The sequence below is a fragment of the Prinia subflava genome, chromosome 13 (genome assembly GCF_021018805.1).
Source record: "Prinia subflava isolate CZ2003 ecotype Zambia chromosome 13, Cam_Psub_1.2, whole genome shotgun sequence".
NCBI classification, from domain to species: Eukaryota; Metazoa; Chordata; class Aves; order Passeriformes; family Cisticolidae; genus Prinia; species Prinia subflava.
This window is the reverse complement of record NC_086259.1, coordinates 10,887,455-10,913,680: the sequence shown is the minus strand read 5'-3', so window position 1 is coordinate 10,913,680 and position 26,226 is coordinate 10,887,455. Positions and strand designations below refer to the sequence as shown.

The 26,226-nt window shown below is 38.7% G+C and overlaps 1 protein-coding gene across 1 annotated transcript in view; it reads right to left on the bottom strand.

The window, feature by feature from the left end:
- Nucleotides 1-4,606: 4,606 nt before the first annotated feature.
- FTO (FTO alpha-ketoglutarate dependent dioxygenase) overlaps nucleotides 4,607-26,226 on the bottom strand; it is a 219,907-nt gene continuing 198,287 nt past the window's right edge. Inside the window, exon 9 of the mRNA XM_063411035.1 lies at nucleotides 4,607-4,942. Coding sequence (XP_063267105.1) covers nucleotides 4,789-4,942 — 154 coding nt within the window. The 3' untranslated portion in view covers nucleotides 4,607-4,788. The remainder of the gene's footprint in view (nucleotides 4,943-26,226) is intronic.

The following is a 26,226-nucleotide window of genomic DNA, read 5'->3' as shown; positions in this document are numbered from 1 at the left end:
TCCCACAGAACAACAAATGCTGGTGGTTTTGCCAGAGTCCTTCCTCACTCCCTAGCAGCTCCCACCCTCTACAGGCAGATTATTATAATAATGAACTTATGGGGAGTGCAATGGGTGTCTGTTTTGATGAGGAACCTCATGCAAACAGAATTCTTCTGGTCTGACCCTTCCCTGTGGCAGATCACTGTCCTGGTGGGACAGTTCAGAAGATGAGCTGCAGCAGCTTGAATCTCAAATGAGAAGCAGAATGTTTGGAGGTACTCAGTCTGTGGAGCTGTAGCAGGACAGAGGTGGAGGCTGAAGCTGGGAATGAGTTTCTCATCCCTGTTGCTGCAGTGGAACAGCCACATTCCCCAACTCTGCAACCTTGGTGTGAGCTGAGTGGTCAGCTCCAGCACAGAGCTGAGGACTGGCTGTCAGGGGCAGGAAGGGCTTTAGGGAGCCAACATTAACTTTGCACCAGCTGGCAACGATTAAGGGAGAGATCCTGACCTGCACTGTACCAGTTTGGGCTCAATGACTCCCATATGAGTCCAGCCAATGAAGCTGTGGCCCTGAGAAAGCAATCCCTTGGGTCTCAGTGCATCTCACCTCCCTTGCCCTGCTCTCAGCCCAGCTTAGATGTAAGCCTAAGCCTGGCCTGGTTCAGTATCCAACAGCCCAAACTCCACTGCACGGCACAGGACAAATTCTCTCTAAGTGAGAAAGGAGCAATGCCAACTCTTAACACACTACAGTATTTTAGTCACCTTTCATGATGGATTTTAATAATCTTTTCATTTCTGTACCGTTACACGAACGGAATACCTGAATCTGCCCCACTGCATTAAGTAGCCCTGCATGATTTTATAGTGGATCTTGTACCACTACCAGTGAACATAAAACCATACTCAGATGATAATAAGACAACTGATTTGGATATTTATTATAGTGCATGTTACCCTTCCTGCACAGTTTTCAGTCAGTGATTACTCATGGCATTCTTATTTACCCTTTAAATAATAAGAACCTGCTGTAAAGCTCAGAACATAAGTACTGTGCCTTTAAAATCTACTGCATTGAGATTCATTTTATTTATTTACATAACCTTTTCAATAGAAGAAAGGACCTATGGGATAAAATATTTTCATATACAGGGATATGAACAAAGCATTATAAAAACATTTCTAATTGCATTGCATAACACAGCAGTTTTCTATCAAATACTTAAAAACAGTCTGCATCTTTCATCCCCCAAATTACAGAAACAATAGAAGTTTTTCATTTTCTGCCAACATTTTCTTTCTATCAGTGTAAAACCAACCCTGTATCAGATTTATAAAAGAAAGCCTTGCCTTGAGCATTTCATTTGTACTGGTTCCATGTTTAGTCAGTAGCTTTTGTAAAATTGATGAATATTGTCTAAAGGCAAGTGCAGACAGGCAAACAGATCTGTATCTTCTGCAATCCATTTAGCCTGATGCACACGTGCAAGTGAACTATTTTACCTCAATTCAGTCCTGGCTGATGAAAAATAAATGTAAGCAAAGTTGTGAACTTCACCATTTTCAAAGAACCACTGAATTTAATGTCAGAAGTTAATTTATGCTATCACCTCTTCCTTGAAAAAGCGTGACCTTAGTCCTCAAGCTTCTAAAGCATCCAGCATTGGCAAACAATTGCTATACACAGAACATTAATTAGAGGCTGTGTCTTCCAGCTCATCCAAAAAGGAAATGGGTTCTCTAAAGCTGGAATATAAATGGATTGCTAAAGAATCATTGAAACAAGCTAAATTATAACTACTTGAATTAAAAAAAAAAATCTTCGAAGTATGTGTCCAGCATAATCTAAACACAGCAGTAATTTACACTTGTTCTCTCAGGTTTTTTATATATCTTTACCTTCAACGATGTTCTCCTTTTGGGCTACCCTTTGGGATTACTGCATGCTTCAAACAGCTCCACCATTCACTCATGTTATTGCTATCAGCTCCTGTGGGCTCTGGATAAAATCTTCTGATAATTCTGCATTTCAACTGAACTCAATCAGGTTATACTGATTTAGATGATGCAAGACTGGAATGCAACACAGAGCCCTAAACCACTTGATTATTGGTACTTTGTCAGTCTTATTCACTCCAGAGGTGTTCATTTGTCCATGTCATTGCTATCTGTGGCTTAGATAAGGGCTATCTGGCTGCATTGAGACTAGCACTGGTTCAGCTAATGCTCTACCTTAAATCTTCAAGCATAGGCAAGACCTGGGAACATGTATTCTAAAAATTCTAATATTACTGCCCGCAGTCTCCTAATAGGTTTGGGGTTGTTTTGGTTTGGCTTTATTTTTACTGCTGCTGGAAATAATTATTTGCCAATCATTTTTTTAATAGCTTTACCTCCACTTCAGCTACAAACTACATCATTGATGTGCTTCTCCACCCTTTGTGGCAGTCAGATTCCTTTCAATACTGTGATCCCCATGGAGTTTAGCAACGCTTAATTAAACACAAAGTAATCATAAAGTAACAGCATAAATAAACAGTCCCCCTAAACACTGTGTTAACACTGTTACATCATTAGCTTGTCTGAATTCATATTGCTCATTTCCAAAGCAATATCTGTTTCTGAGAACTGCCTTTACAAAAGCAGAATTCCCACATCTTCAGTAGCTTTTCTCTAAGTGATCTCCAAAGCAAACAGTGTTTAGTGTGGCACTGATCCAAATATGTGCTATTTGCCCACTGGTAAAGCCAGCTTCAGCTAGTGCAGAGAAGTGAAAGCTATACCCATAGCAGTGTTTCCAAATGTTATGAAATCTATGGCACAAGAGACAACAGATAAATGTGTGCATCAAGGTAATATTATCAAACCTAGTTTAATAACTTATTCTTCAGAGAGTTTTTACATCCTACACATAAACTAAAAGTTTTTGCAGAAGCCCAGGACCACAATGGAAACATTTGATTCAGGTATTTATACTTTTGCTGGCACAGCTTTACCAAAAGTCTTATGAGGTACAATCTCTACTTGATATAATTGTCCTGGCAAAAGCTGGTAGGTGTGGACACAGTTTTATACCGCTAAAACTCAATTTTTACTGGCACAGCTTCCTTAGCTCCAGGGAGGTCTGGCACATGTTATACTGTCAAAAGTACAATTTTCAGGAGCACAAGCCTCATCCACACAGGCAGCACTTTGCCAATACAGAAAGCTGGTGTGTTCTGGGTGAGTCTGGCCTCAGCAGAGACTTTAAACATCACATTAGCACAGGAGGCATATTCATTTCTTGGTGGCAATGTCAAACTCTGAATCTTACTGGCTTCTTTTGTAGTGGTTATACAGCCTGAGTGTTTTTTCACCATAATGATTTTCTGCTTTTTGTGGCAAAGTTGGACACCAGTCCAACCAGTTCCGTTAAAATAGTAATTTACCAAATCAAAATTCTCTATCTCATTCACGAGCACCCTGTATCATCCCACACAGAACTGTTCTTTTTATAGCACATTACTACAAAGCATCACAAACAGCTTCGTTTCTCGTAGTTTTCTGGGTTTGTGCTCATGTATCTCACTTGACGCTGCAATACCAAATATCACACAATCTAAATCAGTTTTTCAGGGGACCAAACAACCCAAATGGAAGGTCTTACTAAGGTTCATCAGCTCTTTAGGCTATGCACTGGGAAACCTGACCTCAGAATAGGATTGACAATATGCAGAAACAAAGCAGGAACTGAATTAGGAACTGAATTCTGAATTCCAGGGAGCCTAGGAGGTAAAGATTCACATCAGAAATCTCTGTAGTACTCAGCTGCCATGAGGGAAAACAGTAAGAAAGTCTTGGCATCTGTGTTAGAATGCTCCGACAGAATTCCTCGTCTGAAAAAATGGTCTAAGAAGGAGCCACTGCACAAAGGAATATCTCCAGCACCTCCTGCCCCTTTGTGTTACTGGATGGAGAATTCCCAGCTCTGTTTTGAAGATGCCCAGCAGGCTCATCCCAGGCTGGCCTCTCATCAGACTGCCCAGGACATGCTTTGCCACAGGGGTGAGCTGCACCTTGAGTTGCTCAAACCTGCCAGGCAGAGACAGCTCTAGGCACTCATGGAAGCTGAAATTTAGATACCAAGGGAAGGTGTCAAACACTGGCAGAGCTGGGCCTGCTCAGCCTCAAGAAGAGATGGCTGAGAGGGGACATTATTGATGTCTGTCAGTGTCTGCAGGAGGTGTCAGAGGATGGACCAGGCCCTGCTGGGTGTGCCCAGCACTGGGACAAGAGGCAGGGGCAGGAGCTGCTGCCCAGGAGGTTCCAGCTGGCCCTGAGCAGGGACCTCTCTGCTGTGCAGTGCCCGGCACTGAGCAGAGCGCCCAGAGGCTGTGGAGTCTCCCTCCCTGGGGACATTCAGAACTGGCAGGACACTGCCCTGTGCCCTGTGCTGGGGGTCATTCCTGCAGCAGAGAGGCTGGACCAGGTGCCCCACTGTGGTCCCTTCCAACCTGACCCTGTCATCCTGTGAAACACAGACATCCCTGGGCTGTGGGGTCAATGGGAATTAGAGTGGAGGAGGAGGGAACTAAAGCTGGTGTTCTGGACTTCAGGTCTTAAAAAACACACGCTTCTGTAAATCTGGGGGCTGGTCTTTTTTATTATGAAACATTAACTAAGATACTGTGTAAAAACGGTAAAATCTGCATTGACACATAAAATAACATGTTCAAGGAATCATAAAGCTGAAAAGATTTATGATAATGACAAAGCTTCTCCCCAGATGACCAGCATCAATAATTCCAGGCTGGAAGGTCACTTGTTATTCTATCCATTGAACAAGATTTTGCAGATAAGCAATTACTTCTTCCAGATCATATGGCAGAGGCATATTACATTGATCATCATCTGTCCAGAAGGGATGGCATTCTGGTCTCTGGTCTTCTGGCAAGCTCTCTGCTGCGTCTGACTGGCACCTGAAAAGAAAGGTAAGCAGATAAACCACTTAAGTAAAACTGGAGCAAGAAACTGAATACTCAGCAAGGATACATTTGAACATTAATTTAAAGAGAAAGATGATAATAAAAAAGAAATACGACATCTTCTGACACCAAATGGATTGCACATTTCCAGTGAAGTTGATTTCTGTTGTAGGCTTTGTATTTTCTATAGGGATTTCTCAAAAAGCCAATCACAGAGAAAACTCAGTTAGTGTTCCTTTATATGGTGAATTATTTTTTCATTATCTCAGCTGTTATTTAAAGTATGTGATTAAATCATTATCAGATTTAAATGTTTGCTGGTTTCCAATGTATTACTAGATTATTGAGAAAGATTAAACTGAATTTACTGCATTAAGGTCAGGGGGGATAGATTAAACAACATTAAAGAAGCCAGACTAGCTTTGTAGATTCTGGAGATTTACAAGTGTATCAACCTGCTTAGCACTGAAAAAGGCAATATAGAGAAGAGAAAATTCTATAAAGAAAAATGGAAATGGAGGTTAATAACAACTTCCAATGATGAATGGGTGGGCAAAACTTCAATAAAATTAAATTAAGAGGTTAGTGTATGTTAGTCCCCAGAGAAAATGTTTAAATTACAATGTTTTTTATTAAATGGATTATTCATCAATACTAGTGAAGTCTAATTATAATATTCAACTGAACTGCAGCCTGCAGAGGAAAGTTTTTATAAGTGGCAATCATCACATCTCTAAAGATTAGACTGTAATACATGCTGCATCAAAAACATTGTCACAGTTCAAGGAGGATTTCCCCTCCTCCCTTTTCCCTTTCCCTCAAACAATTTCCACACTGCTGATTAATTAGTTAATATTTGCAGTGAGGCAAAACAAAGAAAAATGCTGAGAATTACCTTAATTTTGGTATATACTTCAGGTCTATATAGCTCTTTAAAGAGATAACAACCAAATTTCAGAAATTAACTTTTATCTCTTGTATGACATTTTTGAAAATTCACGTTCTGTAAAGCACATCAATTTTGTAAGAACTTTAAGGCTGTTTTAAACATGTACGTGTCTTTCACCTCAGTAGAATGAACCCTAAGAATACTGACACACACAACTTCCCTGTCCACACCCTTGACCTTCTGGAAGAGACTGTTGCCAAATGAAAGATGTCTTCTTCTCCTGGGAATTATTAATAGCAGTGTAATCCCCATGAGAAAACATCCTTCAGCTTTACACCCATGTTGGTGGGTGGTTAATTGCAGCACCAGCATCCTGGGCACTCAATCCATCGTACATTACACTGCAAGGACAGTATTAACACATAGCATTCCAATATATCTTCAGCTCTCCACATCAGCCCCTGATAATAGCATCTGTTAACATGCACTAAGTACTATTATGTAGCACATCACTTCATAAATAATAAGATTAGCCGACCTCAGGGCCCTGGGAAGAGTAATGTGTTTAAATGTTCTCATTATTTATTTAAAACAAGAATTAAAGGAACAGAAGCTACTTGTGACAATCCTCTTAGCATAAATATTAAACTGTTTGCATTGATAAGCTGCACTGTACAGAATAACAGAGGATTTGTTTTGCTGGCTGCTTTATAATAGTTGTTATAGCAAATGCAGTTTAGTGTGTGAGTTCTGAGAGGTACTTAACTGATTGTGCCATCATGTTCTGAAGACACTTTCCAAATTATATAAAAGAAGAGGAGAAAATTAATATGCAGGGGAAGCTGAAACTAATTACAGCATAACTCTATAAGGCTTTTAAAAGCTTGCTTTATTTTCTGTCTTGGCACAAAATAATACACTCAGCTTGGTGGGTAGTATAAGACATTCCAGTTTAAGCATTTCCATCTAAAAGTGGATAAATTGACCATGTAGAGATTATTGCAGATGACAAATCACAAAGCCCAGTCAGCAAATACTACAGGCATGTTATGTGATCTGCAAAACTCAGCTAATAACAATAATAATAAATTCTCTCTCTTCCACATTTATTAACAACAGTTTTCACTGAGAGAAAAAATATATCAACCTTTAGCTTCCTCAGCATTTCAGGGTCCTGTTTTTCCCTTTCATGTATTTTTTTCCTTGCTCTCTCACACAACCAGATTGACCAGCTTCTCCCTCACATGTGTGAGTCTGAGTTGCTGTAAATGTGGCAGCAGTCACAGTGATGCTGTGCCTGGACAGCCCCAGAGCCACTACTTGCTACTTTCCATTTTCTGTATTTGTTACCAGAGAGGTCTCCCCACAACCAAGCACGTGCCTGAACTTCCAGGCAATCATGCAACTGGGGAAGGTTTAGCCACAGCATATTCCATGAGAGGGATTACAGGAATGGAAGTGTGTCATATCCTCAGACTTGCTGTGCCAGTCTGATGACAGAAACGCATCAATGTGCTGTAAAAATATAAAAAAGGGAAAGCACGTGCAGTGATCCCTTGGTGCTTCTGTCCTTCTGTTGGATTTCTACAGCTTTGCTCCATACCAGCAAGAACTGCAGGGAATTATACATTTCTATAATTTGGCAATCATCTATTTTGACCAAAATTACAATGCCTGTGCTGGATCTGCTGGCATCAAAGAAAGCTTGAGGTTTTCATATTCAAAGCATGGGGCTGGTTCTAGGCAGTCACTGCTGCACCTTGCAGTTCAATAAGCAATTCACCTGAATAGCTCCCACAACCTGGAACACAGTCAAAAATGTGCTTTCTCACTAATTCTCACAGAATTAGGGTGCAAAACCCAGACCTTTCCAGATGAGTATATTTCTGATTAAAAAAAAATTCTACAGGAGAAGTTGTTCCTACAATGGACTTTAATTTGTAGCAGTGGAACAGAGTTGAAGATCTTGCCAAAACCATAGCAACATTTTAAACTGAAGCAGAGCAAACAAAGACATCTAAATGATTGCACAGAATTATTTAAAATCCTTTGTATCTGACAGTTAATATGACTTAGCAACAATAACTCCTGATAAATAAAAATGAACAAAAAAGGCTGCAAACATCGAGCTGTGGTGGTAGTGGGAAAGTATGAAGATTTACAATATTGTGAGTTAATGAAAATATTCCATATCAATTAAAACCTGTTATTTGAGTTACTAGAGTCAAAACTCCAAAAGAAAATAGGACTAACCTATGCATATTAGATGTAAAAAGTGTGTAAAGAGTGGAAATCACACAAACTCTGAAACACAGAATAGCTACCTTGAATACTTCATCTGCAGCAGGAGAACAGGAAAACTGTTGTGATATATTTCAGGGCAATTTAGCTGCAACATCCACCTTGACAATAAGTGTTCAACAACATATTATAGAAAGAATTGCTTGTTTTTAGAATGCACAAAACTCCATGGTCCCTACTTTCTTACTAGAACAATCAAGACTTGTGACAGATTCAATTAAAAAAGCCCACTTTTAGTTACTGTTGAAGAGCATGTTCTCACTACCTCCATCCTCTAATGTTCTCAGATTTTTTTCATAACTTTTTTGTCTGTTTTTGACAAATGGACTTTGCTTATGAATATTTACCAATGTTCAACTAAGTGATAACAAACATTTCTCTGACTGTTTGACTATTTGCATAACAGCACGTGCTGCATTCCCTGGACAGACACTTGCCTGGTCATGGTTCCCTGGCCTGCACTGATTTCTGATGACCAGGGTGTCATCTACATTAGAGGACACTGATCACAATGCTAAAATTAACCAAGCCAGCTAAAGTGTGTGTTAATTATGAGTATGCAAGCAGTCAATAAAAGGTTAATGCAGAAGTCAAAGGATAAATTTATTTCAGTATTGCATCACTCTACTGACTAAATGACTAACATTATGCTTTGTTTTTAATCAATATATTTTACTGTAATGCGTGAGTCATTGATTCAGAAAAAGTCTTTTTTCTACTAGTTAAGTTTTGCAACTATTAAGTATCAAGTGTCAATACACCTAAAACACTGTTTCTTCAGAGCAGACACTTTTTTGTTTTGCTGTCAGGAACAGGAATGCATAGAAGGCAAGAGGCAGCCTCCAGTTCTGCTAATGAATGTGATTAATGCAAATAAGAATTATTAACTAGGAACCTAAATAAGGTACGGTGAATTAGAGTCCCTGGACCCTCTTGCACTGTTTGCTCCACAGAAGAGCAGTCAAACAGATCAATAGGGGTCAGTCTGTGGCTCAGACTGCACAGGCACATTCAGAGTGAGGAGAGGATGGATACTGTCCTGTTTCCAAGGTGGGACTAACATAGCTGCAGTTCAAAGAGCAGTGGAGACAAGATGAAAATTCTTAGGGTAAGACAAGGAAAATGGGTCTGGCTGATTTCCCCACGCACTGATCTGTTCAGAAGGGGAAGATGGGACATTTGCCCTGCAGGTACAAAAGCACACACTCACCCATACACCCTCCAGCATTCCTGAAATTTTCTGTTTTATATAGGGAGCTATTTTCTCCTTCCATTCATGCTGGAATAAAGGTGTTACTGCACTGTTACTCCAAACTTCAGGGTAGCTTTTAAAACAATGGCCCAGGCAAAAAAAGCACTTGGATCACTTTATTAAGACAAATGCATTCAGTACTACAGCCTGGATCACCTGTATCCAAGGGAAACCAGAACTATGCTCTCCCAGAGCTTTTTCTGGAGAACTAATACAAAACATGAGATCTACATAGGGAGCTGGAGCTTAACTTGTTTACAGTCAAAAAATACTGAAAGCTTGACTTCTGATTTACTAATTTTAGAAGAACTAGCCCATACAGAATCAGTACTTGCTGGAACGTCACCAAAGGTGTTTTGAAGGGTGTTTGGAAAATGGGTTGACTACTTTGTGATCTCTTTGTTTCAACTCTGTAAAACATAATGAAGCCAACAATTAAAACTCCTTCACTTGGTATTAAATTTTAGTTTGCATCCTAAAGACTCATTACTGAAAAAACAGAGGATGAAGAAAATATGAATATACTGAAATGCCATTTTTTATATGGCTTTATCACAAAAAAAAATTCAAATTTATCATGCCAAAAGTGACATTTTGAAAGTTATTGAGTCCAATCTAGACCAAAGATTTTCTTAGGTTTTTTAATTAACCAATCAGAAAATTTCCAAGTTTAGCAGAAAGCATTTTTTTCAGCTGTTTCCTGCTTGTCCTTCCTGTGACTGCACCAGTAAAACCTTCCCAGGTCTACCCTTTACCTTTTAAGAACAAAACAAATTAAATCAATATTTGACTTTGCACACTAGATTTTAGAAGTACTGGTCCCAAACAGGCAGTGAAATGAAGTGGGCAGATGGAAAGAGAGCAGTGCTTCATTCTTTTGGACATCTAATCCCCAGTGCATTCCCAAGAAGTCTGTCCCATTTACAATAAGTCGTTGCTGATGTTCTTTCATGTGCTGTAACTACAGCGTGCCCAGACATAAATAATGGCTGAGACCAGGACTGCATTTATAGAAGGGACAAAACGAGTTTGTTTCCAGATAAGAAACTTGAAAAGAAAATGTCAGTTTTAGGAAAGGGATAGAGGCAATATCGGCTAAATATTAATCTAAGAAAAAAAAGGTATCAGCTGCACAAAGATGCAAGAACAAATCCATTTGCTGGCACATCAGATGATCTCTCTGTCTGCTTCTTCCAGAAGCTGATAATGGCTCATGTCACTGGTGCTTTTGGCCCTTACCACAGATCCAAAGTTTACAGTCACTGACTCAAGAGCTTTATGCTTTCAAAACAAACCATTCCACTGGAAATGAGGACGCTGGCTACAATATCCTGAGGCACCACTGGTGACAAAGTAGGATAGCCTGAAAAGAGCCAGCCTTGTGTGTACTTGGACAAAGTGAATCTGTAGGAGAATCCATCTTTAGCACTGGCCTGCAGAGTGCATTTTGCTGTTCCACAGAGTGGCAGGGAAGAGATCAATGAACCTGACACTAAACAGGGTGAAACGACAATTGCATCAGCCTGAAAATGTCAGAGTTTCTATTATTACTCAAATAGTAAACCAGGTAAATAGGAGAAAAACCCTCCACATGTTGAAATAACAGCAACCAAAGCACTGGTGGACCCCAACCAAAAGACTTTTAGAGTGGTGCACCAATGTGCTTCATATGCGTTTGTAGAAATATATAAAACTCAAAACCATTAAAAAAAAACCATTTTGCTTTGTCTGAACTCTAAAGAACTTAAAATACTTTCCTCCCACAATACTAATTAAAATCTATGAAAATGTACTTCAGTCTTGCTAAACTACCTCAGAAACTAAGGAAAAGGATAAGTTTGTTTCAGCTACAGAGTGGGGATTGTAAAGCCCTGAAGCCTCAGAAACATTCCAGCTCTGGGTGGAAAGAATTAAGGAAATCAGGAAAGAATCTCCTTTCTCCAAGACAGTAATCTCTGCTATGGGGTAACTAATAAACAGAAATCCACCTAAATTCTGATGAGTTTATCAGTGACTTTCCTCACCATGTCCACCAGCTCTCCCCTATAAAGGGAATACCTGGGAGATGGCCCTGCAGCACTGAGAACAGTCCTGGCATCAGAGGCATGATGTGACTTTGACTTCCCCAGACACAGCTTTTCCCCTCCTTTGTGTCCAACAGACCCAGAAACTGTCCATGAGAAAATCAGTGCACCTCCTATTCCCACAGGAGAACGTCTGTGTGGGGCAGCCTCAATTCCATGTTTGTTTGATTTTTTAATTAAGAAACATCACCACTCGCTATAAAGTGTAGGGGGTAGGGAAATCCCCGAGAGAAACACTGAATAAATAACATGGCATTTGCTGAAAGATGAAGTTTAATCCAATTTAACTTACAGGTCTAAAAATTGTTCCCTTTCAGTCCTGTTTCTGAGATGCTTTTGTTTCCTGGTTTTAGAATAATATGTATATAAGGAATGTGTCCTGACTGTATGAGAAGCACGTTTATACATATTTATATGCACACCCCTTCACACCAATACTTGCAAAAAATCCCATTAGTCCAAAAGAGACAGCATTTAGGAGGAAATTTTCAGCACCACAGACATAGATTTAGTTACATACTTTTCATGATCAGCAATGGAAAGGGAGTTATTCCCACCGTGTTAAGAATATTTGGCTTCGACTTCAAACAACGTACAAATATATCAACCTCAATATAATTTATATTCTCTCAAAAGGAACCTAAAATTCTCTAAGCCTTTGCTGAGACATCTGATGTTCCAGTCCCCTCTGCTGCACTGTATGATCGGCTGTTTTATTTCACTTGCAATCCTTGCTTTCCTATGATTTTTTCAGACAAAGAAGCAAAATGTCTGCTATATGCTGAGTATAAACACAGCTGACTTGTTTTCCCCAAAGTATCGATTTTATGCACTTTTAAAATAACTATTTTCATTCTGTTTGCATAATCAGCTGGGGCATTGTTCCTCTACATTTGCAGAAACACAGATGGAATTGCTGATTTGGAGCCTTTGGAGAGATTTTATAGTATTCTCCAGAATCTAAGCTTCTATTAAAATCAGGTTTCAAGCACTTCTGGTTGTGAAGATAGCCTGGACAATGTAATTTGATGCATGGTTATCTTGTTGAGTCCACAACCAGACAGACAGACGCAATAGCACCAAGGGAGCTGTGAACTTCCCCCACTTATTTTATTGGGTGTTTACTTGGGGCCAGATGCTCCCCTCTGTTGTGCAGAACAGCGTTAAATGACTGAAAAAAAGAGAGGAAAAGGAAATGGAAATAAAAACCAACAAAGAGGAGAAAAGGAAATCCCCACAGCCCACTTCCCAGGGGGCTACAGATGCCCTCCCTTGGCAGTATTAGACTGCTGGAAGATCTGGGGCTGAGCCATGCATATGGCACATTTTTTTGAAAGACTGTATTTTCCAAAAGAATGTAATCTGAAAAGTTAATGATGCTTCCAGCATCATTTACTCTTTTGCTTTACTTTTTGTACTTTTTTTATGTGAAAGTCATATAGGTATGCCCAAAATGTAAACACAGGATCATTTACAATGACACAGCAGGAGGATAGCTGTCCCATTTAATGCCACCTCATTTAAAAGAAGCAATCCCATTTCCCAAAGAACTTCAGGATCTGGAGGCTCTGCCCCTCTGCAAACCACTTTCCTTGTGAATTTATGTTTTTCCATAAGGCACCTTTTCATGTTAATAAAAATCAACTGCTGTATGACAAATCCCTGTTATATGAGGAAAGTAAAATCAAAGGGAACACGACTGAGTGCAACTAACAGCAACTGCATCACTTGATCCTTAAATCAGTCTGGAGAGAAAGGGCCTGTATCCCAGCATCAAAGCAATGTAATCCTTCCTGCACCACTCCTGCTGGCTGCAAATACAACCCACCCCCAAATCCCCCAACTTCCATCAGGACCAAAGCCAGGGTGACCCAGAAGTGGCAGCACTTGGGAGCTGAATGGAACTGCAGACCTCAGACGTGTGTGGTAACCACTGTGCAAGGACTCCACCTATGACTGCACACAGAACAGTCCTTTGTGCATGGATGGCTCACAAGGGAGGGTGACACCAAATGAGGATCCTGCCCCAGAAACCACCCAGATCTTCTCAGACTCCAAGGTGCACCTCTTGCCTGCTTTGCTCCATTTCAGTGGATCTGCACGTTTCAATAGCCAAAAGGAAGCTATGATAGATGGACAGCAAGCACCATATGTGAGAACCAAACAACTCCAAGACTGTCTCAAGACTGAAATTAAAATCTTGTTTATCACTATAACTTGAGGCATAAATACATGTATGCACATATAGACATCTCTCTTTATACATATATACATACATATATACACACATACATCTAAGAGGAGCTTACACCACATCATCTATCAAGAGCTATGGCCTTGAACTCCTCAGAGGCTTAGGAAACAAAGAAACAAACAGAACTAAAGGTTTATTGTGCTGCAGAACAACACTGTCTTGCCTGTGTTGTGCACCTTGGCTGTGGCCTGCAACCAGAATGTTTATAACACATATTGGAACTCCTACTGTATGAGCAATGCAATCCTGTGGGCTAAAACACTCTTTAAGGTCAACATGAGAAGAAATGGATGCAGGAGGGAACAGGTAATAGGGAAATGAGAAAACAGATACAAGAAAAGCAGAGAGGCCCTACTTCCAAAAGGAAGTAGGAGTTTAGGAATAAAAAAAAAGAAGCCTCATGTAACTAATCACATTTCAACCACTGCAGAATTTCTCCATGGCTGCGGCTTTATTCAGTGATATTTTATGGATAAATCACTATAAAAATATACCACCAAAAAAATTCCAGTCCTGGCAGAGAAATAGTCTTGATATCCCAGGAAATGCAACAGTACCTCCAGATACAAATAAAAATAATATGGCAACAATATGCTCAACAATCTGCTTCTCTACAAGTGGAGTAAATTCTTCTGATGACCAAGCAACACCTCAGATTTTTTTTCTATTACCCTTTGCATTTCAAATACCTGCAAACATTATGCAGAGATTTGAAATATCCTTTTCTACTTTCACTTGTAAATAATCACCATTGCCCAAATAAAATGTGAAGAAATATATTTCTTTACTTACTTTCAAAGTTCATTATCACCATACTTCAAAATTTTTGAATTAAGGTAATTCTGCAATATTTTTTTAAACCAACTAAAATTCCAATACAGACTAGATGATGATTTAAAGTTACTAGACTGGAATATGCTCTATTTTATGGAATATCATTGCATTCAATCAATTTAAACATAAGATAAAGTACATGCATCTGATCCTGGCGTACATTCACAGCCATTATTTTCAGAAGTAGTTACAAAAAGTACAAGATTCTGATCCATAATATCCCATCAGTGGACTTGAATCCTCTCAACACCATGAACACTTATTCACCCTAATGAGCACCAAAATGCTACTAGCAGGCAAAACCTAAAATGTCTATTGCAACAAATGCACACAGCTCTTCATCCTCCTTCTGCAGTTGAAAGATCTTTCTGACTGCAATATCAATGACTTTAAACCACAGACTAAGACTTTAGACCTTTTGGTGGTGCCAACTCACTTGTTTTATACACTATGATATATAGTCCTGGCTTTGAGCTCACTACTGATGCTTTTGATGCTTTGTTCTCTTTTTACTTTAGGATGGAAAATAACAAATAATGCTGAGTTCTCTTCTTACTCTTGAATTCTTCTGATGTCTATCTTCAGAACTCTTCTAGCATCCAATTTATGTCATTCTTTTTCTTTCTTATGCTGTGAATTTGAAACGAAAGAAGGTAACATAATATCGTAAGATCTGTGGACGACTGAAATGGCCTTCACAGTCAACTTCAGAGTTATTCCTAAAACTATCTTGCCTCCACAGAAAGTAAAAAATTGCTTCTCAGTAGATAATGCAACTACTCCTGAAATTCTTCTTGAAGTTATTGCCACAGGGAACAGTCCAATCATAATGAAGTATATGGTGCTAATGCCTTATGAGTAGTTCAAATGGGTTATTTTGTTAGTATTTACAAGGCACAATTCAAATTCCTGTGCTTTCTCTTGATTTATTCTTTACCATGAAATGGCGACAAACCCCAAAGTTTGCTAACAAGAGAGGCTACCATCTGCTCTGCTGACTGACCTGCAAGGCTATTTATGTTATTTTATCATATAATTCCTCCTAAAACACCACATCAGAATTCCAAAGACCTCTTATATTAGTTAATTAAGGACGAGATTCAATCTTCTCTCAGTTCTGAGCAGAATGCATAGTCACACACATTTAAATCTCATTTAGCTCATATATTTTGGTTTCAGCACAGGTTGAAAAGTTCCACTGTGTAGGGCCCAGGTCTCTGCATCTCTGCTCAAAGCACGGCCACACACATACACAGGGTTATCTGCAACTTCTCTTAAAGACCCAAGGCAGCCACTCCACCCCTACCCCAATCCCTCTCTGCATTTAGTCTCCAGTGCTGTGCTGCACTGAATGTTCCAACTCATGGGCAAAACTCTGCTGCACATTCAGTAACCCACCAGAGGAACTCAGGGGTTTCTGTCAAGGAACCTGCATTACACTGTCAGGTTCAAATACTGTGGATAATGGTGAATTTTTTTGATGCCAAGGAAACAGAAATCTTTTGTTCTTGGGTGTCATTTACTGTCCATCCCTCCATATTTTGTGCAAATTCATGGAAAATCAAGATACACATCATGGAAAGTATCCATTTCACTACTCTCATAAGGAACTTACTGTTTTGTCTTGCTATGCTCTGTGTCTGCTAAAGAACAGTTATTTAAACTTTACGAAAAGTGGATGATTTTGGCCTTCTGTACGTTTTATTTTGTCTAGGAATGTTGTATTTCAGACTCCATTTTTCCTAGTTTATAGGTTGCCAGCTGAGCTTCCTTACAATGAACTGCTAACGAAATTTTTTCTCTTCCTGTTCGTTACAAGAAAAACTGCTTCCCTGAGCATGCAACTGACCTGATATCCCTCCTACATTGTTTGCTTTTTCAAATAATATTGTGATCATATCAATCTACAATGCAATGTGTTTACCTTTTTCTCTGCTGAAATGCTATTACTCCAGCCTGTCATAATGGCAAGAAATGAATGTAAACTTTAAGGGTTTTGGCAGTAGCTACTCAATCCTCCTCTTTTCCATCCAAACAGCAGGTCTCCCTTTTCCTTTTTCCATTCTTAAGTGCTCCTGAGGCGTTATAAACTTGCAGTTTGTATTTTTCGGATATGTGCAGTTCTACACGGAAATTTCACCCTCTATCCTGCTCACTGAAGTGCCAGGAGGAGTATCTAGGGAAGCTAATGACATTCCTCATGAAGATGAGAAGCCCATTTTCTCAGACCTTCTCCTACAGAACTTGTCCTTTGCACTTTCATTTGAGCTTTTGCAGCGTTTCACCACGGAGGGCACTGCAAGGCCCCGACACCGACAGGCCAGGCTCAGCTCCTGCTGATAACAGCTCTCAGCTCCATCTCCCCCTTCCAAGACATAAGGACTTCACCAGGTCCAGTTTACCCACTGCACTGCCAGGGTGAAACACCAGTGACTCACACTGGAACCACCTGCTCTTTCCAGGCCCTGAGGAATGCTCCATGCGCTTCCTCCTTTTTTCCTGTGTTCCTCTTGACAAGATATTGGAAGAGTACTGTTCATTTATATTTGTCTCATAATTTAAACTAGGCCAATCTTGATATATTTCTGACCTTTCTAACTAGAAGGCTTTAAATACCTTCAAGAGAACACCTTTGCATTATGACAACTTTGGGCTTTAAACAGCAACAAAGTGGGTTCTTCGCTGCATCGCTGAATTTTAGGAATTAAATACCTTATTACCAATGTAAAAACCCCACTTGGCAGAAGTCAGCTAGGGCTGTGCCACCAAGCTTTTAGCAGTGTTCAAACCTGTTTGTTTCTCAGCTTGTTCCAGAACACAAACATACAAACAACATCCACCTTTGCACCTCTTAGAGATGCTGATGCTGGCACTACTTTGGGGAATTGGACCAGACTGAAGAACTCAGCAGCCCAATAATGTTGATTTGAATTCTGGAAATTACAGACTGTTAGAGCACAATCATGACAAGGGAGATGGAGTGCTCCTACAGGCTCTGTGGCAGATCATCAAGCAATAGGAAATCTGGTACAGGACTCATTTGACAGATAATATGAATGTAACAAAGCATGACAGTCAATGAAATTTTTCTAGAAAATAAATATTGATGGACAAACACAATGAGAATAACATGGAAAAGCCTCATTTCCACCCTTTTAGAAGGAGGTTGAAGGAAACAGAGAAAAGAGACTGTGGAGAGAGGTGAAAAACATATGATAATGATTTATTCAATTTGCTTCACTTATCAGATTTAAAAATGATGGATTGAAGGAAACTATCTTGTATGGGAGATCTCTTGTCTAGCAATGGAGACTGAAATTTGAAAAAGAACCCAGAGAAATTTGAATATGCCTATTTTTTACAGTGAAGTCAACCCCACACTGGGAAAAACTGTTAAAGAAACAGAACATTCCTGATTTCTGACATCTTCAAATCAAGAAAAGATTCCAGCCTGGAAACCATGCAGTTACACAGCTAGCACAGGCCTAAAGGAACAAAACTTAATAGCTTGTGATAGAAGTCAAAACAACTGACATAAAAATCCCAAATACAATGCTCAAACTTTTATATATCCATTCTTTAATAAGCTTACTTTGAATAAGACTTTCAAAGCTCCTTGTAATAGATCTTGCTGTAAAATTATACATTCTAAGTGGAAAAAATACTGCAGAAGAATGAAAGAAGACAGAAGAGTTCTCTTTTCAAAGCCCCAAAAGAATCAGTTTAGCCTTTGAACCCAACAGCACCAGGGAGAGAAAAACCTTTAAGCAGGGAAAAAAAAACCTTTTAGGAAGCATCATATTCTCCACGACCTTGTAGTTGTTATAGACAGGTGTAAGTCTAATGTTTAATATGTACAGGTTTAACTGGATAGAGACTTGCCCAAAAGGTATGTACACACACAAAAAATTAATTAACATTACATTTTGTGATGTAATTTATGAAAAAAATTAAATATACAGAATATATAACCAAACAGCATGTTTATACCTTCATTTACTTATTTTCTCTAAAGACATCATGGAACCACCAAAAAATACAAGGTCACATTGACTCAAAGGACATCATCTTGCTTGTTCAGAATGTCATTATGGAAGAAGCAGGAAAAGCAACTGTATTACAAGTCGCCTTTCCAGCTCTCACAAACAAACTATTAATGGAGAGAGCCAGTCCTTTACGGTACATTGCAGGGCCAAGGTCACCTGGGAAGCCACAAAGCCTCACTGGCTACCCACAGGACCAACTCGATTAGTCCCAGTAACCTTCTGCCCTTGCCAGGGGACTGATGGAAAACCAGTTTCTCAGGAGGCTGCTGCCCTGGTGGTCACTCTTGAGATGCAGTGACACAGGTGAAGTGCCTGAGATTCACCTGGAGCACTAAGACACACTCACTCTGCCTGCTGCAATTATCATCAGCACTGTAATTACATGGATAATCACAAATTCTCTACACATGAGGACAGTCTAACCTTGGAGTCCGTGTCAAGATTCTGTCAGCTAAAGGGGAGCATAACTTTGGCACAGTAACCAGGAAGGAAGTGTTCCTGGAAATAACCCTAAACACGTGCCAGACACTTTAAAGCACTGTCTTTACAGTACAAACAGACTAAACCCATGCTTTCAATATGTGCCTAAATTACAAACTCTGTGTGTTTTCCCTGTACTGAATCCTCCCTCGTATTCCCATGAGAGCAAACAGTTTGACTTATTAAAACATAATTAGCTCACTACAGAAAACAAATTCCATATATAATATGAAATGTATTAGAACCCAGTGCAGTTTCCTTCTATGTCTTTATTATGATTGAGTAATCAACTGCATTAGAATGCTGGTGACCATTTCACTGCATCAACAACTGGTTATTGTAAACTTGCAGACTGCCAAAACCTCATAAAGTAAGGTGATATGGAAAAGAGGAGGGAAATCTCTAGGTTGTAACCAGTTCTTCCACACCAATATTTGGTTTCAGATTCCCTTTATTACATCCCATGTGCCAGTGAATAACGAGGTTCTTTCTGTACTTACCATAAGCCTTTTGAAGATATTTTGTTTGTCATGAATCTGTGAAAAGCCCTTTGAAGTTCTTCCTACGTTGGTAAAAATATGGTATTTTCACCATATTATTCCCAGTGGAATTCTACTAATTTAGGCACAAACAATAAATAAATGGGTGTGGCTTATCCTATGATTTTTTGGGGGGTTTATTTGTGAGAAAGAAGCAAATACTGAATAATGGTTAGAGTGCACACACCTCCTTTTATCGACTTCCTGTGCAACTTCTGTCTCTGTCCCCAAATTTGAATATGATCTGGGGCATCTCATTTAACTTTATGGTGCTGCAGTGTTGTCAGCTGTAGAGAATAAACCATATCCTCTAATCAGTTATTGATATGGACCTGTTAGTTATGTTTAATTGTTTGGCTATTTTTTAAAGCAGTCTGCACTTTAAAGAGTTCATGGAATGTACCTCTAAAGATAAACCAGCTGCGAGTTCAGGCAATCAGAACCTATGTGAGACAGACCTGAAAATGCCATTAATGTTACTTATGGAGCTTATAAACATTTTATCTATAATAGTTAAAGCTGTCACCTGAAAGGAAATGCAGTTTTACACATTCCTATAAAATTCTTTTATTTAAAGCTCTATACAATTAATTTAAAGTTGTAATTATATACAAACAAGGGCACTTATTTCAGTTTTATTCTGAAACAGTGGAAAATTAGGACAGCTTTTAATTTTGGTAATGAAAAAAATTAATTTCTGAAAATTAGTAATTTTGAGCATTCAAATAAGCATATATGTCATTTATGGAATAATTCCTCTTATTTCATAATTACTATGGATATAAAAAGGGCTTTTCTTTGACAAAGCCTAGAATAACTGAAGTAATGCATACAATTTGCTCTAATTCTCTGCAAAGTTGAAGTGAAGCAACAGCTTTATATACGTCTCATATGTCCCTATGCCTTTTTAAGTAACTTTTTCTATTTCCAAGGCAGCTTTCTTGCATTTTTCTCCAAAGTATTTAATTCAGTTTCAGTTAAGGAATTTCTTAAAGCCTCTATGTCTAACTTTAAATATACCAAATGTTGTAATTAAAGCATATCAGTAAATACTATAAGATAGTATTTACCTGTAAGCTCATCTCCTAGAGCATATTTAACTACTTTCTGTGCCCTCATCACTGCTCTATCCAAACACCAAACCCCCTTGTTCTCAATGCATTGGAAATCATGGAAATCATTTTTCTTGACTAGCTGAACTAGTCAAGAAAAAAAATCTAAAACCCTATGTACACTATGCTTACTGAAAAAGCTGTTCTTTATCTTATTTTAAACTATTTATAATGTTTCCATTCATCCACAATCTCTTCTGGTGGAAATGAGCCCACAATGACACCACATTGTCTATCAGAGCTACTCACAGGCACAGTTTTGGTTCAAAACATGATGCAAAGGATGTTTACAGCAGTTGCTCAATCATCTTAAATTCAAATACACCGGTCTAAAGTATTTCTGAGAATTTATCACATAATATCTTATGTATATCAATCTCTGTTTAATTTTCATCATACTTTATATGTGCATTGAAAGTGTCTAATTTCTTCATTAGAAACAAAAACTACTGTGATGTGTGACCATTTCACAGGTAATATATAATCATATTTCAGATTTCAATTTCCTAGAAGGGAAGAGATGCATAGTCCAGACTTCATACTAGTTCTACACTGCCTCAATCAAACTGATTTATCTTCAACCCTTTACATCAGTTTTACACTAGCACAATTGAATAGAGTTCAATTGGTCAATGGTCAGTCTTATATCTAAAGAAAGAGTTGAGCCCACAGCATTTCTTTTCGTGAGTCAAATACCTTGTCCAAGGATTCAGTAAAAGTTCACACCTCCAACTCCACGTGTGTTTATGCAGATGCATGACACATTTTAAACAGTTATGCCAATGACAAGAACTGATGCCATTTCATCTGAGCTGAGTTTTTAACCCCTCAAAAGGCAAGGACATGTGGACTGTTTAATGCAGTCCCATCAGAGTACAGTACATGATCTTGACTTATAAGAAATTTCAATTAGTTATTCTTTGCTTTCAGGTACTGTAACCACTATAGCAATCCCACTTTAATTCCATCTGACTTCAATTGTGTTCAAATTATAGTAAAAAGGAAGAAGACAACAAGCTGTAAATATGAAAAGAGACAGAAAATCATTGAGAATCATGCCTTTATGAATATTTGATGAAGAAAGGTTAGATCTGCTGCTGGTAAATTACTAGAAATTATGTCCATCATGTGACTCTGTCAGCAAAGGTTAATACAAATAGGTTTGGATTTAGTTGAGATGACAAGGAGGATTAAAAAAGATTTGTCCTGTCCTTGCTGCAATTAGTTTTTCTCCTATTATTATTGTAACGGAGTTTATTGTTAGGATTATGGTAACAGAACTCCTGCTCAATGAAATCATTTTGTTTTTCATAATACTGTGCCACTTTTGCAATAAATTTTTCATCTCTCCTAATCTACCTCTTTATTGCACATTTGCTGAAGTGGAGATACAATCATTAACCCATTTCTTGCTGTATTAAGTCTCAGTTTCACTAAAGGGGAAATTTGGATGCCTTCCCATGGGCTGCACTCCCACCCTTCTTCACTGCAGAGCAAGGGAGGAGGTGCAGATAAGGTGGGACATCACACAAGGCCCTTTAGACAAAACTGGTGATGACATCTGATCCTGTCTGCACTAAAGCTCTTCTGAGCTCTGGTGATGGAGAATGGGAGACCTGGAAGCTGTTACTGTACAAGCATGCACACAAATAAAAATGAAGAGATCTTTAAAGTCTCACCCTTCCTTCCTCTTACACTGTAATTGCTTCAAAACACAAGCTAAAGTAGATTGAAAACTTGGTATTTTCTGTCGAAAGAAGTCGTGCATAAAACTATCAAGTAACTGTTAAAAAGAAATCACTAGCTTAAGCAAAGTTAAGTTTCCTTCTAAGATGTATTCCAAATTTTAGCTTGCATTCAAATGTTACATTTGGTCCAGTTTGTTGTATTTATACTGCTTTAAATACAAGATTTTGCTCCTCTGGAGTTGATAGCTTCTTTGTCCTCTTTTCAATTTGAATATACACTTTAATAATCCATGGGTAGCAGAAATTTAATTCAGCATTTTGTATGTCTGATAAAAATAAAACTTTCTGTGTAATTCTTCTGATAAAAACATAAATGAAAACTCCAGAAGTACAAAGCATATCTGAAGGGGTACACAGAGTTGCTAGAAAGTGTTAAAAGTGGCTAGTAAATGAGTAATTGGAATTGGCATGTGCAGCACAATTGATGGCGAGCAGTCATCCTTTGGTGGTGTCCACTGAGAGTTCCATATACTCCTTCCACACTTAACACCACGTGAAAGATGGGAATTTAACACATCAGGAAGCTTGCTGGATTATCAGAACCTCTGATCAATACCATTGACAACAATTCTGTCTAAAAGCACTGGGGCAGCCCTAAGTAGGCTGTGGGAACAGGCATGCAGGGCCTTTGCCAATACATTCCCTTTGACCCAGCATTCCCACCTCATCCCCCAGAGGCAGCCTGGCTCCCTCTCCTGAGCCCTCCCACTGAACCACTTTCCAGCTGCCTGGTTTAATAAAATGCACCCTTCGCAGCAGCTTTGACCCAGCTAAAACCAGCACAAATAAAAACCCAAAAACCCCATTCTGAAGCAGGAGGAGCAGGGATCCGGGTCACACGCAGCCGCCCTGCTGCAGCCACCCTTCCTATCAGCTGCAGAGATTGCAGCCGTGTAAATCTCAGCAGCCTTCTCAACACGCGGGGACTCAGTGGGATACAAATGGCATCTTCATGTACCAGGCTTGCTCAGAGACATCTGAGTTACCTGTGGAGCAACTTCCCCACTCCCTGACATACACCTGGTGGTCCTGAAAGACATCGCGACAAATATCCACTCGCCAGATTTAATGCTCCAAAAAGCACCCAGATTTTATTGCTCCACTTGAAGTTAACTCTCAAAGACAGAAGACAGGGATGCATGTGTCTCGAAGTACCTCAGGTAGCATTAGGGAAATGAAGTGCAATGGAAAAAAAACATTAAACTCATAGTATATGCAACATATCAAGTCACACTGCTGTTCCCATGTAGTGGTAATGGCCACCTATTTGGAAGAAAGAAAAAAAAGAAAAAGAAAAAGAAAAAGAAAAAGAAAAAGAAAAAGAAAAAGAAAAAGAAAAAGAAAAAGAAAAAGAAAAAGAAAAAGAAAAAGAAAAAGAAAAAGAAAAAGAAAAAGAAAAAGAAAAAGAAAAAGAAAAAGAAAAAGAAAAAGAAAAAGAAAAAGAAAAAGAAAAAGAAAAAGAAAAAAGAAAAAAGAAAAAAAAACAAAGAAAAAGAAATCAGCCTGTTACAAAAGAAAAAAGAAATATCTCAAAGCACTAATGTACTACACGAGAGTAATGGATCCGTCTACAAACTTTTAAACATGTTAAATGCTATTAAAAAATCAGAAAGAAGCATAACAAAGAGAGTCACAGCTATAAGCTAAAATATGCACATAACCCCTAGTAAAAAATTGCACGTCACTGGGCAGGAAAAATTATTTTCTCATGTTATCACTGACTTAATTATGTGTTTAGCCCTAACATCAGGCAGCCTGTGAGAATAATTCTATGTTTGCAAGGCAATCCATAGAATGCAGGTTATTTTAAGGACATGATCCACATTCCAGAAATGCATCAGTCACTGAATTTTGTAACTTTTAACTAAAGGCAGGAATATTGCTTCATGATTGTCCAACTTAACAGTTTTTCAAAGACTACCAAATGATTCCTCAGAGACACAGTTCTTTAACTTAAGTCTTTCTTTTTACAGTGGTATCAAAGTAAAAATAAAACAACCTGAGGTCTTCAGCTTTAAAGACAACATAATGAGATCAGAGATGCTGCCTGCAAAGAAATTAACTTATGGCTGATTAATGAAAGTACCCTTAAATAGTAGGCATCCTGCCAAGAACAGGATACTATAACAAATGGGTAGGAAATAACAGGCACCGTTCAAGGGGCTAGGGCACAGCAACCTAGAAATTTGAGCAAGCTGCTTTCAAATTTGATCCCAGCAACCTGGAATGACCAAATAAGTCATATCTTTAATAATGTCCTTCATAAATTTCTCCCTTCCATGTATTCTGTAATGACGTAGATAATGGATTCAATTAGTTGTTGATGAAAAAGATGTTACTGTGTGATAGAAATTTTGCATGTTGTTACAGGAAAAAAGCCAAATATTTAATAATAATAAAATAATAATAATAAAAATAATCTGCTCATCCTTATGAACCCTAAAGGTCCTCTGCTACCCTCATGATTTGCTCCATTTCCCATCAGCAGTACATTTTTGTCTATTGTTGTATTCGTGCTAAGTATCTTCAACTCAATTACTATTGTTCCCTGCTCTCTTTGTCTAGCATAAGATCAGGGTCCAAAAAAAGGAGCTTCCAAAAGAGACTTCACTGGTCTTTCTGACCTTTTTCTGATACTTCTTCTGCCCTCAAATGTGCTTGGTTCCATGTTCATACAGTTGCTCCTTTACACATCTCCCTCAGGTCATTACCACATTTTAGTATATCAGCCACTCCCTGGCACAGCTAAAAAATATGCCTTAATATTCTATTCCACAGGACTGCTGAATTTCCTTTGCCATAAGTGTTGTGTCCTCAAACAGATGAAAAAGTTTGTTTGGTTGGGTTTTTTTCTATTTACTTAGCTTTGCCTATGTTCAGCTAGTTTTACCTTGGTTATTGAAACAAAATCTTCTCAGAAAATAAAAGAGAGAGGCAAACACTGTTCTTCCTTGGTTGCTGCACTTTCTTCTCCTTAAGCTGTTAGTAATTAATGTTTCTAGGTGCATAAACTATATAGCATGATTAGATTGGTCATGCCACTTTTAAAAAGCTTTCATTCTTCTTTTTTCCCTTCGAAAAGAGTGAAAGCACAATTCCAGAAATATTTTTTGATGGAAAATTCAAGATTAATATAAAACCTAGACATTTAGGATCTTGTCAACCTCGACCTGTTAACAACCCCACAATGTTTTGTATACTCTGGTTCTGAGACATTCACCACAGGCTCACTGTCAGCCACGGGTCTGGACAGAACTCCTGATTCTCTTACAGCCTGCATAAGTAGGCCTGGAACATTTAGCAATTTGTGGAACAAAACATATATAATACAGACATGAGTGCACACATAGAACTATCCAGCACGTCTACAGGACCATAGAAGCTCTAGTTGCTGTCTGAAATCCGTAAAATTATCCATCACAACAGAAACTGCTAAAGGGTTGGAGGTGATTAGAAATGGATTTTCCTGAGATCAGTTAAATCATTTCAATATTTCAGGTGAGGACAGTAATTTCACTTGTCTGAAGGAATGGACAATGTATTAGTCTACAAATCAGCTGGCTTCACCAGTGGCTGTCAGAAGAACTCAAGAGTTTGATATTGTCAGAGGGGTTATATTCAGCTCTCGAAACTGCTCATGTGTGGCTTTGTATTTGATAGTTGAAGAAGAAACCAGGCAACCATACATTGCTTTTAATGTGCTTTCTTTAAATCTAATGCTGGGCACACAAATCTGATA